General features: G+C 38.2%; 3 protein-coding genes across 6 annotated transcripts in view; 2 read left to right on the top strand and 1 right to left on the bottom strand.

Moving 5' to 3' along the window:
* LOC124183360 (retinal guanylyl cyclase 2) overlaps window positions 1-15,002 on the bottom strand; it is a 141,685-nt gene that overhangs the window by 94,056 nt on the left and 32,627 nt on the right. The window lies entirely within an intron of this gene.
* On the top strand, window positions 89-7,761 carry LOC124183362 (UDP-glucosyltransferase 2-like). 4 transcript variants are annotated; one of them, XM_046571770.1, is made up of 4 exons: window positions 89-1,120; window positions 5,798-6,612; window positions 6,680-6,908; window positions 7,129-7,761. In XM_046571770.1, exons 2-4 carry the CDS (start codon window positions 5,800-5,802, stop codon window positions 7,638-7,640), a joined length of 1,554 nt encoding a protein of 517 aa, XP_046427726.1. In that variant the 5' UTR covers window positions 89-1,120; window positions 5,798-5,799; the 3' UTR covers window positions 7,641-7,761. The 4 variants fall into 4 exon arrangements, with proteins under 4 accessions (XP_046427726.1, XP_046427727.1, XP_046427725.1 ...); XM_046571771.1 differs by lacking the exon at window positions 89-1,120 and adding an exon at window positions 1,502-1,664; XM_046571769.1 differs by lacking the exon at window positions 89-1,120 and adding an exon at window positions 4,677-5,078.
* LOC124183370 (UDP-glucosyltransferase 2-like) lies at window positions 8,738-12,189 on the top strand. Its single transcript, XM_046571783.1, has 4 exons — window positions 8,738-8,901; window positions 9,209-10,023; window positions 10,085-10,313; window positions 10,849-12,189. Exons 2-4 carry the CDS (start codon window positions 9,211-9,213, stop codon window positions 11,361-11,363), a joined length of 1,557 nt encoding a protein of 518 aa, XP_046427739.1. The 5' UTR covers window positions 8,738-8,901; window positions 9,209-9,210; the 3' UTR covers window positions 11,364-12,189.

The raw sequence follows: 15,002 nt of genomic DNA on the forward strand, positions 1-15,002 counted from the left end.
GATTAACTTGCTTCGTCATAGTGACAGCTTGAGTTTCGAATAATCCTGAAGCTGATGATAAGTCTCGAGACTCGTTAGCGTATAAGTATGTAATTGTATGTGAAGTGCTACATGTTGTGTAATATCTTCCGAGATCAAAGTCCGTGTTCGAATCTAAACGTGCGTGCCCTTGAAAATCAACAAAGATGTGGCCGGAGGTTTGGTTTCTTTCTTTCAACTGGTAAGTAGACTTAACCGTTACACAGTCGGGATTATTTTGCATCGGTATAAAAAATTTGCAGTGATCAGGCGAAGCTGGGACTCGGCCGAAGTGGTGGTCAGTTTGTCGTAAAAAAAAAAGAAGTAAAAATTACACATAATTTTCCGTATATTCGAAGCAGTGCCTTCATTACCGTTGTAATTTTAGTACTTTTATTCCCATAAAAACACTATCTTTTCAAACAGCAAAACATTGACAAGTAAATTCAAATAGGTGCGAACTAAAATTCAAGAAGTACACTAAGGCTCCCGGTTGAACTAACTTTGCAACTAAAACGTTCACTAATTTTTTTGTTTTCTTCAACTGGCCACCTCACGGATCTTTTACGCTGCTGTTACGTGGAAGAAGTGAACGATTAGGAGTGGAAGGCTAGGTATCAAAGCTATTACATAATTCCATGTAAGATATGGGATCGTAGTTATGAAACACAGCGCGGATGACGAGATAATACATCAACAAAGTGGATGCCCAACTCTCGGCAATACGTACGACTTTATTCGATCTTCGACAGTGTTTTTGACAAGACTTGTATTCGCGGATTAATTTTTATTCCGGACTAATAATATACACTTTACCTGATACTAAATGAAATTTATTGTGAAAATCGTAAAATTATAAATACTTTCCTTATCAGTGTGAATGTTTTTCAGTGCCATAGATTAGGTTGCTTTAATCGTAAACAGACTGCAGAATGAACCTTATTGTATCACAGTGATTCTAGTCGAACATTTTTTCCCAAATTCTCAACGGCCAACGTTGATCCAGTGACATCAACAACAGTAAAACCATAACATCTCAACTCCGTACTGCGTTGAACTGAAGAATATTCGAACCCTGTTAACTTGGAGTTTGATTTTTCAGGTAGGTAGATAAAGGTGTAATATTACAATTATTAACCATGGTTGAACTGAAAAATACTTTCAACTATCTACACGCAATATATTTCCCGAATTTCCACCGTATCGCCGAATGACGTACCTACAACTAATCTCGAATTGCAATTAACATTTCCAAAATTTTTTGTCTCTCCATTTTTGAAACGTCTGTTTTTATATTTGTATTGTTGAGATTTTGAAATTACCGCAAAGATGAATCTCTATCGCAATATTTGCGCAGTACGTTTAACGACCTCCCGATGCCGAGGCCTCGAGGCACGCTCGTTATTTTTTCTCGCAACTAACTGTCAAGACGCTTTGACACCGAATACTGTAATACGCGCGCACATGTACGCAAGAAGTCGAATTAAGTGCCAAGAGATGAATTATGGAAATGCACAACGTCGAGATACCAGAGAGTTTGTCGCTGATAGATTACTGGGAATGCGAGAATTAGTGACAAAGCCCTGCAGATTTGGCCGTAACGAAATAGACGACATGCTTTTCATTCGCGAGAGTTCAATTGTGCGGTATGTTTATAAATTATTCATTCAGCGATATGTGCCGTCTCAATTTTACTCGGTACACTGCAAATCCAAAACTGTTATGCTTATACGTTTATATGTGTTATTTCCCTGTAGTCACTTCGTACACGTTTTAGGGTGTGTTAATTTGTAACACACCTTTGGTGTGTTATTTTAATACTTTTTAGGTAACTATTGCAAATTTAAACGCGTTATTTCAATATGACTTTGAAAATAAATATAAATTTTGATAAGTTGCTTATTGTACAGATTTGGGTGTAACGCTTTTCATGCATATAGATGTACATCAGGGTAACCACTCGAAATTTTTAAGTGAACAACTTTTTTTCGCCCTTACTGCCATTTAAAAAGTTTTTATACAGGGGTGACCATATCACTTCTGAACCCACTGTTGTACTCGGCAACCTTCCGTATGCTCAAATATTTAGTGAAGTAGTTGATGTAACTGAACGGTTCACAAATCCAATTATGCGATCTTCCAAAATTGTTATTCACGGAACTTCCTATCACTCTGGGAGTATAATTTTAACGGAATGCAATGAAGATTCTTTACCCTCATTTGAAGAAGTTAGTGATTTATTTGTTTTGGTGGATACGAAATTACTTATAATTTCAGTGCTTCGAACTGTCCATTACGAAAATAAATTGAACTCCTAAATGGTGAATTTATCTGAACAGTATGAACAGAAGCATGTTTTAAATGTTAAGAATTTAATATTTCCCCATCCGTTTTCCTCGTTTACTGTCCACAATCAAAAATATATTCCATTAATCAGTCATCAGCGAACTGAATTTGCAGGATAGTATCTATATAGAAATAAATAATTAAAATGTAGAAGAAATATGGAATATGATGTGTAATCTTTTTTGTGCATATCTCTCTTCTACGAACATACTAAAATAGAATAACAATAAAAATTTGAAGGTTTTAATAATATTTTTAAGGATTTTTAATCTAACGTAAAACATGCTTTATTTTCTCTTTTTGTCTCAGATTAAGATACTTCCGGTTCAAATAACACGCGGCTTAATGAGACAGAAAATATTAATTTTATGTAATGAATGTACGGTAAGCCATATTTTTATATTTTTCAACCGTCGTGACATCGTTCGCTTGAAAAGATATTTCGAATCCAAGGGTTTATCTAATATTGTATTTTTTGCGCATTATTTAAGCGGCTGAAGTGTGTAAATCGGCCAAATCGTGTCAAGTGATCACATGCGTGTTATTTTAATTCATTTAAAACGTATTGCGCTTTGCGTATGAAGGTTTTAATACACAGTCGTAGCGTATTAAATTTACAATACGGATAAAGTGCGTTGGAATTATACACGATGTGCGTTGAAAGAACACACAACACGGTTGACGTTGTAAATAATTGTTTTTATTTTTGTTTTTGCCTATATTCTGATTAATGTGGGAGGTGAAAAACATATGTCAATAAGGGAACGGTGAAGAATTTGAGTCTATTGTCAACATAAAAGAAAAAAATATGAAATCCATAGACAGGCTAACAAAAAAAAAAAAATGACGAGTACGATAATAAATGTGACATTGACTATAAATGGAAAAAATTAAAAATAAATAAAATATAAATAAAACATAAGGGGAATATAAATAAAATATAAATAACATACAAAAACTCTTTAAATCTTATCCATTGTTCAAACGATTAAAATTACACATTCATTCCAAACATTCACAAATAAATTAAGATAAAATACGCCGGAATTCACACTGGGATATAAAATTGTCTATAGTGATCATGTAAAATGTTCGTCAGTCATAAATATATTAAAAATCACTTATCCCTTGATTTAATACTCGGCAGCAGCTCCGTCGTGTAATTGTTCATGTGACTTTGCGAATCTTTTGATAAAATTTGGAATCCACGGTCTTCTTGAGTTTTCTTCGCGGCGATTCCGTAATGCGAAGAAAACTGTAAAAATTGACGATTCCTTGGATCTCGTAACTTAGCTTTGTTTTTTATTTTTCACGGATGTTTACTGGCGAGGTCGATGTGTTACTTTAATTTGAAATTATCGTTTACAATGATTAAACAATCGCTACGGGGAATTGTAAACCGGTTGGTTGGACGTCTACCCGTAGACTCTTTCAAATGCTAAGCCGTTTCAAGCAAAGCAAAATTTAGCGAGCCACACTTTTGAATTTATAATATCGCCACAACGTATGTTCTTTTAAGACATCAGATTCTTACTACACACAAATATATGTTATTAAAATAACACGCTCCATAACACGTTTGGATTTGCAGTGTAAGTATGAATAACCCGATATTTCTTGAATACGCAATGATATTATGTCACGTCTTCTGTTTAAGAATCGTATGCAACGGATTCAAATCATTCGCTAATCAGAAGGTTCAATTCGTATCTAAATCGGTTCAAGTATGAATTATTTATGCCCGATAGAAAAAATATCTAATCAGTTCGTAACTACGAATAATAAACACGTACCATCAGTAAAGCAGTTTGCGAAGTTAATTAAGCTATCAGTACGGTTCGAAATTAGATAAGAACTCGTTTATCAGCCTGTACTAAAACAAAATATTACAGAAAAAAGCATTGTATTATGCGCCTTATCACACGAATACTTTCGCGTCGTTTTACACACATACGAATTGCTTGTGTTATTATTTTTTATAGCGCCGAGCTACGTACATGGCATAATATTTCAATCGCAATGTCATTGCCAGTCATCTCAAACTATGATGCAACCGTTTCGCTTCAGGCATCATTTCAATGCCATGAAATTCCAGTAGACTTCATAGCAACATACGTTTCGTAAGATTTTATACTGTAACACATCGTTACTTATGAGTATGACGGAACAAAATAAAAATATAACGATGAAAATTTTAACCACAAAATTTCGGTTTTTCGACCATTCGACTTTTTGGTCTTCCGGGATTTTGCCCCCTACCTCTAAGATGCGATTGATTTAAAAATCGCCATAGTCTCTCGTTCAAGGTGGTTCGTTAGCAAGTGATAATGATGGTCGGGTCAGAAATTGAGTAGTTTGGAATCAGTCTGAAACTCACTCTTAGGCGAGATGCCGCCTCCGTTATTCCCCAAGTAATTGTGAGTTGCAGATGTTTCTTCATACTGCATTCGACGTACACTTTGTTGCGGCGAAAAATTATCAGTGACCAGTTTCGGAAACAGTTTACTATCAGTGGTTGTTAAATGCGATGCGAACTCGCTGCAATAGGCATGTTACGTTCATATTTACTAAATGGTATTGCAGTATCGATATTTATTATCTTTTTTATAACCGTATGAATTCATTCAAATAAGCTTGACGTTATTACAATTGCCACATGTTCTCACATATACGTGTGGTGTCGATCATCTTGAGGCTGCGAGGATAGTCAGTCGGTCAGTATCCGTATAGTCATTCACATCAATCATCAATGTGAAAACTCGAATTAGCACATAAGCATCGAGATGGAATTTTAATTATTTATTTATTTGTTTTGTGTAATCCCTTCGAACCCTGTTGGGAAAGTTTATGAAAATTCAGTTTGATCTGTATAACTATTTATATAATTATAAGATTTACATCACCATTATGCGGTTATAGCACCTGACTTACCAATATAAGAAATTCGTTACACAATAGAAGTAGACATAGACTACTGTGTGAACGCGATAAATTGATACACCGTTACATAATAAAATTCACGCAAAAACAAGAAATCGACCGATCAACTGACTTATCTGAAAAAAAAAAACTTGTAAATATTTATGCGAGAAATTCTAAGGTGATAGATTTTGTTAGATTTGTTCAGAAAAAAAGGGATATGTAATACATCCGCACATCCGTAAGGTTACGTTATTTTCAAATCGAAATATTCAAATACTTATTACATCATTGCCACAAGCATTTTTATCCGACTGTTTGCAGTTTTTGGAACATTTATTTCTACCGGGTTTCAGAATTTCATGTGATAAATTCAAGACAGTACTCCAGTACCAAAATTTCGGTGATCACAATGAAGTATAACTATTGAACTGAAATTTTGAAATTATTATGTAACAGGGATTATTTGACGACGCCATGTTGGTCGAAACAAGTAAATCACATTCTTTCACAGCCATGGCACTTCGCACCCTCTTCGTAATAATTATGACAGTTTGTCTAACGGACGGAGCAAGAATCCTAGGGATATTCCCATACCAGGGAAAAAGTCACAATGTAATGTTCGAGCCCCTGATGATCGGACTGGCGAAAGCCGGCCACACAGTCGACCTTGTCAGTCATTTCCCGTTGAAAAAGCCGGTGCCAGGATTGAACCACATAAGCTTGAAAGGATCACTGCACTTCTACGTAAACAACGTTACAGCATCTTCAGCTCGGGGGTACAACGGAATCTACGGAATGGTACATTCCGTTTCAGTAAAGTCAGCTCTGGACCTTTGCAATCTCATGCGACTTCCTCAGCTGCAGAATATCATAAACACAGACACGAAGTATGACATCATGGTGACTCAGGTCTTCGGGAGCAACTGCTACCTTGCCGTAGCTCACAAGTTGAAGATTCCAGTTGTGGGGGTCGTAACCAGCGTTATATATCCATGGAGTTACGGTCCTTTCTTCGGTGACGCTAATCCGAGTTTCATCCCGTCTCAGTTGGGGACATTCACGAACGAGATGAGCTTCGTCGAACGCGTGCAAAACACAATAGAACATTATTACGCAAAGTTTCTATTCCATTACTACGACAGAACAGTGTCCGATCCATTGGCAAAAAAGTATTTTGATGATTTGCCACTGTTAAATGACTTGTACAATAACATGAGCTTGCTGTTGGTCAACAGTCATCTTAGCATTCACGGTGTTCGCCCACGAAATCCTGCCATCGTTGAAGTGGGAGGTCTTCACATCGACACGACTCAAGTACTTTCAGAGGTGAAGTGTTGAAAGATTTTTAAACTCAGATATTCGTAGCAAAAGCAATGATTTTCATCACTTTTAGGAATTGGAAAAGTATTTAAATTCATCAAAGGATGGTGTTGTCTACTTCTGCATGGGAACGATGGTCAGGTCTGACACTTTTGCACAGGAAAAGATACTAGCTATCTACGAGAGTTTTTCTGCACTTTCTAATTACAATATCCTCTGGAAGAGTAATGCTGAAGATTTGCCAAAGCCATTTCCATCAAACGTTAAAGTCATTCCATGGGCACCGCAGTACGCAGTTCTCAGTGAGTTTATTATGTTCATGAAGGTAATAATCGAGTATGGGATAAATTTTAGTTCACTGAGGATTTACTGCAAAATCCGTAAAGCATTCGTCTCAAATTAATCTTCTAGTTTCGGTTATACTTTTCCATTCACGATAAGGCGACAAAGATAGTTGGATATTGTCAAGAAGGCATGACGGACCGCCAGTACCTATCTATAACGTTTTGTTCATTCTCCCAGATCATCCAAAGGTCAAGGCGTTCGTGACCCATGGAGGTTTGATGGGAACCCTGGAAGCGGTACACGCCGGAGTTCCCATGATTGGCATTCCGTTTTTTGGAGACCAGGCATTTAACGTGTTAGGATACGTACACAGAGGATTCGCCGTTCACATCGACTACGACGACATCAACCAGCTGACATTTTCCAAAGCTCTGAATGAGGTACTGACAAATCCAATGTACCAATCGAATGCTGCACGTTACTCAAGACTTTTCAAGGATCGTCCTTTGTCACCGTTGGATGAGGCAGTCTTTTGGATCGAATACATCATTCGAAATGGAGGCGAGCCCCTCAGGTCTTCGGCTCTTCATCTATATTGGTTCCAGTATTACTTGATAGACGTTATTCTGTTCTTGCTAGCTGTACCAACGCTGTTTCTCCTGAGTTTATTCCACGTTTTGAAAAGAGTTCTGCGTACTAACAAGGGTACCAAAACTCGCACCATTCAAAAAAAGAAAAAAACTTCATAATACTGGATAATTGTAATTTATGCTTATTATTTATCTGTCAAGATCTTTGTACTGATCATTTCTATAAAATGCTTGTTAAAAATAATAATTGCAAACTGTGCACAAGTGTCTGATTTCGGAATACAGAAATGATTTGAACTCACTTCTATTCATTTTGGTTCGCTATTAACAAGATTTTTTGGGCATTTCCACCCTCTTAATGATCGCCATGGTGTGTGTCGAGAAATGCATACTGACGAAGTTCCGGGACTGGCAGGTAGTTCTGATTCCGGATCCTCGAAGGTTGTGAAAATCGATATACTGGATGTGGAAGAGGGTCAAGCTTATCTTCTCTGACGATCAGCAAAATTTCGTCGCCACTGTTTACATCATAATTTACACACAGAGTTACACGCTGAATTCACGTTGAAGGGGCTGACTCGCTTTTGCTATTGTATAGGCATTTGCTCAGCACTGACTTGCGTCAACACCGATTGCTTGGTCGTCCAGAAGACTATATTGATGCTGCTTATCGCCGGAGCATTGGGTCAGGCTGGTGACGAAGGAGACAATTACTAGTGTCAGAGTTCTCGGTGTAACAGTTGCCCCCAAGATCACGCTCGCTTACACATTAAACATTCTCAATCGATAAAATAAATCGTTGATAGTTGATATACGGTTAGTCTGATCGACACATGAATTAGAGTTGTTAAAACCGATTAATTCAACTGACTATTTAATATTATCGGATCAATGAAGCATATTTGAGTGAAACACTGGATAAGAATGACAATTCCTGTCTGATTTGGTTTGAAATATTGAAATAACCTGCACAGAAAAATTCATTGCCACTTTCTAGGTGCGCTTCTAAATATTCTGCCACAGTATACGTATCAACGCATACCAGCATTACATGTGAGAAAGACACAATTAATCAACAGAGACCTTTTGAAATGCTTGGTCATTGCGATTCCGCCCAGATATTGTTTTGCATTATTTTCTAATCCCTGTTACTCCCGGCTCGTAAATTATACATAGCCTGATATATGTTGACCTTGGCGAAATAGTGAGATAATACTGGGCCCGTGCCAGTAGAAATGAACTATCGAGTGGAACAAGGCATTTCTTTTTTTTCTACTGATAAACAGACATGGTTATCACGCTGGGCTACCAAGAATTACTAGAATCTTATCATGTGCAGTTCCGTACTTGCTTGTGATCAAGTATAACATTCGTGTTTCATCCCAACCTGAGTGGGCAAAAGCCCCGCGTAAATTAAAAGGTGATAGATTGGTTGACAGCTAATGTAAAACATCGGTAAATCTTCAAAAAAATTGTTCAAACTGTCAGTATATATGTATCAAAGTGGCGTTTGACACTAAATATTGATGTATGAACAACCATTGTGTACGATCGTGAATGATCTACTTATTGGTCATGTCATTGCATCGTGAACATAGTGGCAATGCCAGTAGTTTATGGGTTGTTCTGCTTATTGGTTCAGTTAACAATTGGTTAAAAAACATGGTTTGTATGAAGTGTATATGATGCGAAAACGTATAAACGGATTATGAACGTTTGTGTTGCAGAGATGGAATTCCGCACTGTACTCGTGTTCCTGATCGCCTGTTGTGCCACAGACGCGGCAAGGATCCTCGGCATATTTCCATACCAAGGGAGAAGTCATAACATAATGTTTGAGCCACTGATGGTCGGCCTAGCGCGAGCGGGCCATACGGTTGACGTTGTGAGTCACTTTCCTCCAAAGGAATCAGTTCCAGGATTTAACCATATAAGTTTGAAGGGATCGCTACATTTCTACGTGAACAACATAACAGTATCGTTTACCCAAGAGGTGAAAGGAGTTCACAACGTGATTCGCTTTATCAGCGGTCGGGAACCTTCCGACCTTTGCAACCTGATGCGGCTCCCTCAACTGCAGAACATCCTCAACACAAAGACCAAGTACGACGTCATGGTGACGGAGGTCTTTGGGACCAACTGCTACCTAGCCGTGGCACACAAGCTGCAGATTCCAGTCGTCGGGGTCACAACTGGGGTCATGTATTCATGGGGTTACAGTCCGTTCTTCGGCGATGGAAATCCCAGTTTTATACCGTCTCAGTTAGGCAGCTTCACGAATGAGATGAGCTTTCTCGAACGCGTGGAGAACACCATCATTCACTTCTATTCAATTTTCCTATTCAACTATTACGAGAGAACAGTATCCGATCCGCTGGCTCGTCAGTACGTCGAGGACATGCCGCCGTTGACTGATTTGTACAATAACATGAGCCTGATGCTGGTTAACAGTCATCCCAGCATCCACGGCGTTCGTCCAGGGAGTCCAGCCATTGTTGAAGTGGCAGGTCTGCACGTCGATGAAACCCAAGTTTTGTCGAAGGTAAGCATTGAATAATGAGTACATTTACGGTAAGACTAATGAACACTGTCACCCTGCTTAGGAACTGGAAGAGTTTTTAAACTCGTCTAAGGATGGGGTGGTCTACTTCAGCATGGGCACAATGGTGCGGTCTGATACCTTTTCGTCGGATAGGATATCCGCCATATATGAGAGTTTTTCGGAACTTCCCAATTACAATGTCCTTTGGAAGGGTAACGCGGACCATCTGCCTAAGCCGTTTCCACCCAACGTTAAAGTTGTTTCGTGGGCACCACAGTACGCAGTTCTCCGTAAGTGTTCCTCGAATCGATTTAATACCTCTCAAGTAGTCCTTCAAATTACTTCTTCGTCTCGCACAAGGAAAGTACCCTTGTTGCATGTCACCTATTTTCATCATTCTGCGACATGTAGCACACGTAGAAACATTTGTCACTTTTTTTTATATTCCAATCTAGTCGTTTCAGGGCTGCAAACCACCTCTCAAGGCAATCCTCCAAAACTGCTTTTTTTGGAATCCTTGGTAATGACGTAATTCTTTTTTGACTCAACCTATTCGAGACTTTTCATTTTGAATAGTTTGGTTACTTTTTACGGGCAAACTTGGAGGGTTTTTAGCTCTTAAGCGGCGGAATTTATACCTAAAAACAAATGTCTAATGTTTTCTTATGTCTACATTGCGTTTACCACATATCACAGAATGGAGAAAATGGACTTTGGGTGCTTTTCTTGTCAAAGTGAACATTACAATCCTCAAGTCACAATGATCACATATTAGAGTGTAACTGGCAAAATCACTTGAAGCTAATTTTTCGTCAACTCTTCTAGGTCATCCAAAAGTGAAGGCTTTTATTACGCACGGAGGTTTGATGGGGACTCAGGAGGCGATACACGCGGGAGTTCCAATGATTGGAATCCCGTTTGCCGCGGATCAGACATTCAATGTGGCGGGTTACGCGCATCGTGGTTTCGCCATTCACCTTGACTACAAGGATCTCAACAAGGCTACCTTTTCCAAAGCTTTGAGTGAGGTACTAACAAACCCAAAGTACCAGTCAAATGCTGCGTATTTTTCAAGGCTGTTCAAGGACCGTCCACGTTCTCCACTGGACGAAGCAGTTTTTTGGATTGAATATATCGTCCGCAATGGTGGCGAGCCACTCAAGTCTTCGGCCCTGCACCTCAACTGGTTCCAGTATTACTTGATCGACGTTATTTTGTTCTTACTGACCGCCGCGGCGTTTGTCGTAATTGTTCTGTTTCTCTTAATCAGAAAAGTACTAGGTATTTTTATTGGCACGACAAAGCCTTCATCGCGGCAGCGCAAACAAAAGACCAAGTAAAACCAATATGCCGATACCATTTGTTATGCAAACAAATGTGGAGTCTGGGTTATCATATTTTTGGTCAAACGAAGATATCTCTTGATACAATTGCAAGCATTAACGAACAAACTTATTTTTGTGACCATAGTTATCGCCATAAACTGTAATTCGTCATTGGAATATATGGATATTAATATTTTAATTACTTTTCATCTACTCATTTCTCAAACTTGAGAAATTTTGTCACTATCATTAAGACAGAAATGTCGGGAAACAGAAGACAGCAAACTATTTGGAGTTATAAAGTATTTTGAGATTGGTGACTATTTCTCCAGTATTGATGCTCATTTCCTGATGCACATTTGAAGAGAATTCATGTACCTTATGCGGAAGGAAGTTGAAAATTCACAAAAGTCTACATTTTAAATTGTTGTTCAAGATGTATTGAGAAAAAAGAGTTTGCCTGGTACAAAAGTAGACTTCAACATTATAGTTGAATCATGAAAGTCGCGGAGACGTTATCGGTATGATATTAATCGCAGCTACAAGTGTCACTTCCGGTGAATTTATAGTTTTGCCCATTTCTTCGGTAAGGAATCGATTTTTTACATGAGCGGAAGGATACACTTCTGGACTTTGAGAATGGAAAGTGATTTTATAAGTGACGAACGTTCTCCAATTAAGATGCTTCTTTTGGCTTGACTTTCCCGCATTAGTCACAAACTTATTTATCAAGCAGGCATTTAATCTTGTACTAGAATGTTTGACGACAGAGTTTTGTGTAAAACGATCACGTGCTTCGCAATAAGTTACAATAAAAAAAAAGAGCGATTCCGAAACGAAATCGAAGTACTTTGATCATGCCTCACGTGGATTTTATCCTCATCTGTCAGCTTCATGCCAGCCCAGTATTACTTGGCTCGCGTGACGAGAGGGTTTAAAGAAAAGTCGTGCGCACGTTGCCTAATGGTCCGTATTTCTGATCTGTCTCGGAGACCGAGGGCCTGGAATTGTAAGAATTTTTTACCCTCATTCCAACCACCGCAGTGGAGAGAGAGAATCGAAATGAGCTTCCTTTACAATGAAAAGAAAAAAGAAGAAGAAAAAAAAAAGAAGAAATATCGAGAGAGTTTCTGCAGATATTTTCGTGGTCTTTCGAAAAGTGTATTGCGTGTAGCTCACAGACGACGGTTTTCAGGGATTCCGGAAGTGTTTTTCAATTTCAACAGAGATTATCGCGTCTATTTTCAAAAGTGACAGGAGTGAACTTCGAATGATAAAATGAAACCGAAAGTGAGCAAAACGATTTGTTAATCTTGTCCCATATTTTTATTTATCCACGTTATCCAATGGATTTCGAGTCATGAATGAAATGTGATAGAATTTACAATATTGCGAACATTTTTTACCCACTTCATATAAAACTACCAATCCGGAATTTCAAAAAGTGGTCATACATTTCAAAGACTTTTTACGTAATCAGCATGGTAAAAAACCTGATCGTAGCTCTGTGGAATCTGACACAAATAGAGACGAAGTGAATTCTTTTCATCGCCTATACGTATAATCTCAGTATGTTATCGGGTTAGAGAAAAGCAAAACTCCTATAGAATGTTGCAGTATGTGAAAATGATGTAAAAAGCTTGTGGAAATTATGTTTTGTCAAACTGTCTGGTTTTTTCGGCATGTTTAAATACCTTATAATGTAAATAATTTGAGGTAGGTTTTTGGTTATTCCGAATTAGTTTAATTTTTACTAAAAATATACGAAATGCTGTTCTGCTAACGATTTTTTTTTCAATCAAATGACTGAATGTTTGCTTCTCATACGGGAATTCTTACTTCAATCACGCTTCTTATCCATTTTTTCAGCGTTTTCCAGCGGTCGATAGCTATAGCAGGTAACGGAAGTGGAGCTTCTATCGATTTTGCGCCAACTATTTGCAATTCACTGGACTGATGTATTATCTTGAAAATACGATGAAAAAGTGCATTTTTCCGTACTTCAATGCTCTTTTTTCTTACTGTCACAGAGATGATCAGTTTACGTACAAAATGGAGGTAAAAAGAAGTGCTTGAACCATATTAGTGTTACATTAATACCTTATCATTTGCCGTTAATACAATAAAAACGATGAAATTGGATTTACGCAAAGCGTCATAATAACAGTCATTTATCAGAGTCTTCCGCAATTGTTCAAATCCTCCAAAAAAAAAGGAAACCTATTGAATATTTCTAAAATTCAGTTTATCGCGAACTTTCATTTCAACGTAACTGTAGAATTTTCGTTTTTCATGAAGTTGATCTTGATATGGGAATATGAGATAATCTAACATCGCAAAGTTGTGATCATGGAACTTTTGAAATTTGTAGTAATTTTAGTAACTATTTAGTTTTCAGATTGTGTGAAAATTTTGACGATATTTCGGTACCAGGGAAAAAGTCACAACATAATTTTCGAGGCACTCGTTATTCGTTTAACACGTGCAGGTCACTCGGTTGACGTTGTAAGTTACTTTCCCCATCAAGAGCCAATTAGAGAACTCAACTACATCAGCCTGAAAGGAACGCTAGAGTTCAACAGTAATAGCATAACCCCAACAACGGTGAAGTCACTTTACGTTGGGGTAAAAGCAATAGACCACGTTTCCTAGGAGATATCAAATGAACTCTGCAGCCTGATGAGGTTCCCCCAGCTGCAAAACATCATCACTTCTGACACCGAATACGACCTTATTCTCACCTAGATCTTGGGGACCAACTGCTACTCATTGTTAGCAGTGGCACACAAGCTAAAGCTTTCGGTGGTCGGCGTCTCGACCAGCGTCATGTACGCATGGGATTATAATCCATTCTTCAACAGCGCGTATCCAACTACGTACCTCATCAGTTGACTCCCATCACTAATGACATTCATGGAACGTTTGGAAAGCCTGGTCCAGACCCTTTACTACAAGTTTTTGTGCTATTGCTACGATAAAACTGTTTCCCAGCCGCTCGCTAGAAAGTATATCGATGTCTTTCCGTCCCAGAACGATGTTTACTTCGACGTGAGTCTGATTTTGGTAAACAGTAATCGAAGCATCCATGGTGTCCGTCCTATGGATCCCGCTACTGTCGATTTCGCTGATCTTGAATAGACTGGAAATGAATTCAGTAGATTTTAAGAGATTCGAAATCATGTCGGGATGCTTTGAAGATCTCACGTTATTTATCTCCGTATCACTGTATCGGAGCTAACCCCAAGTAATCCGAGGTACTTCGAACGAGTTCAACCCGTTTCACAAGGTTTCATAGAATGTCAGGGGTTTTGAAAAGCTGCAAATGGTTGATAACATGGTCCATTCATTTGTATCTCATAAATATAGTTGTTTAACATCCGAAGCCGAGATCCAAAGTAAATGGCGACACTGAAGATTATTTTCTCTGAAAAATACAGAGGTTTTCTTGATATTGCGGAGAAATGTGAGGTAAACGGAGACTAATTTATCCACTTAGGTGGTCATTCAGACGTAAACTCAGCACTAGCAATACAGTTCCGTAGTCCCTTTCGAACGGATAATGAAGCATAAGCAGCTGTAATTATGATTACGTGATTCATTATTAACCCATTAAAGCCGAGAAAAAAACTCTGTCAGATAGCACCAAACTAAATA

Source organism: Neodiprion fabricii, chromosome 5 (genome assembly GCF_021155785.1).
Source record: "Neodiprion fabricii isolate iyNeoFabr1 chromosome 5, iyNeoFabr1.1, whole genome shotgun sequence".
In the NCBI taxonomy this organism is placed as follows: domain Eukaryota; kingdom Metazoa; phylum Arthropoda; class Insecta; order Hymenoptera; family Diprionidae; genus Neodiprion; species Neodiprion fabricii.

Excerpts from the sequence above, each read along its gene's own strand:
- LOC124183362 (XM_046571768.1), top strand. The coding sequence starts at position 5,761 with ATGTTGGTCGAAACAAGTAAATCACATTCTTTCACAGCCATGGCACTT. Across the intron at positions 6,613-6,679 it reads CGACTCAAGTACTTTCAGAG|GAATTGGAAAAGTATTTAAA; the intron begins GTGAAGTGTTGA and ends CATCACTTTTAG. Across the intron at positions 6,909-7,128 it reads ACCGCAGTACGCAGTTCTCA|ATCATCCAAAGGTCAAGGCG; the intron begins GTGAGTTTATTA and ends TCATTCTCCCAG.
- LOC124183370 (XM_046571783.1), top strand. The coding sequence starts at position 9,211 with ATGGAATTCCGCACTGTACTCGTGTTCCTGATCGCCTGTTGTGCCACA. Across the intron at positions 10,024-10,084 it reads AAACCCAAGTTTTGTCGAAG|GAACTGGAAGAGTTTTTAAA; the intron begins GTAAGCATTGAA and ends CACCCTGCTTAG. Across the intron at positions 10,314-10,848 it reads ACCACAGTACGCAGTTCTCC|GTCATCCAAAAGTGAAGGCT; the intron begins GTAAGTGTTCCT and ends CAACTCTTCTAG.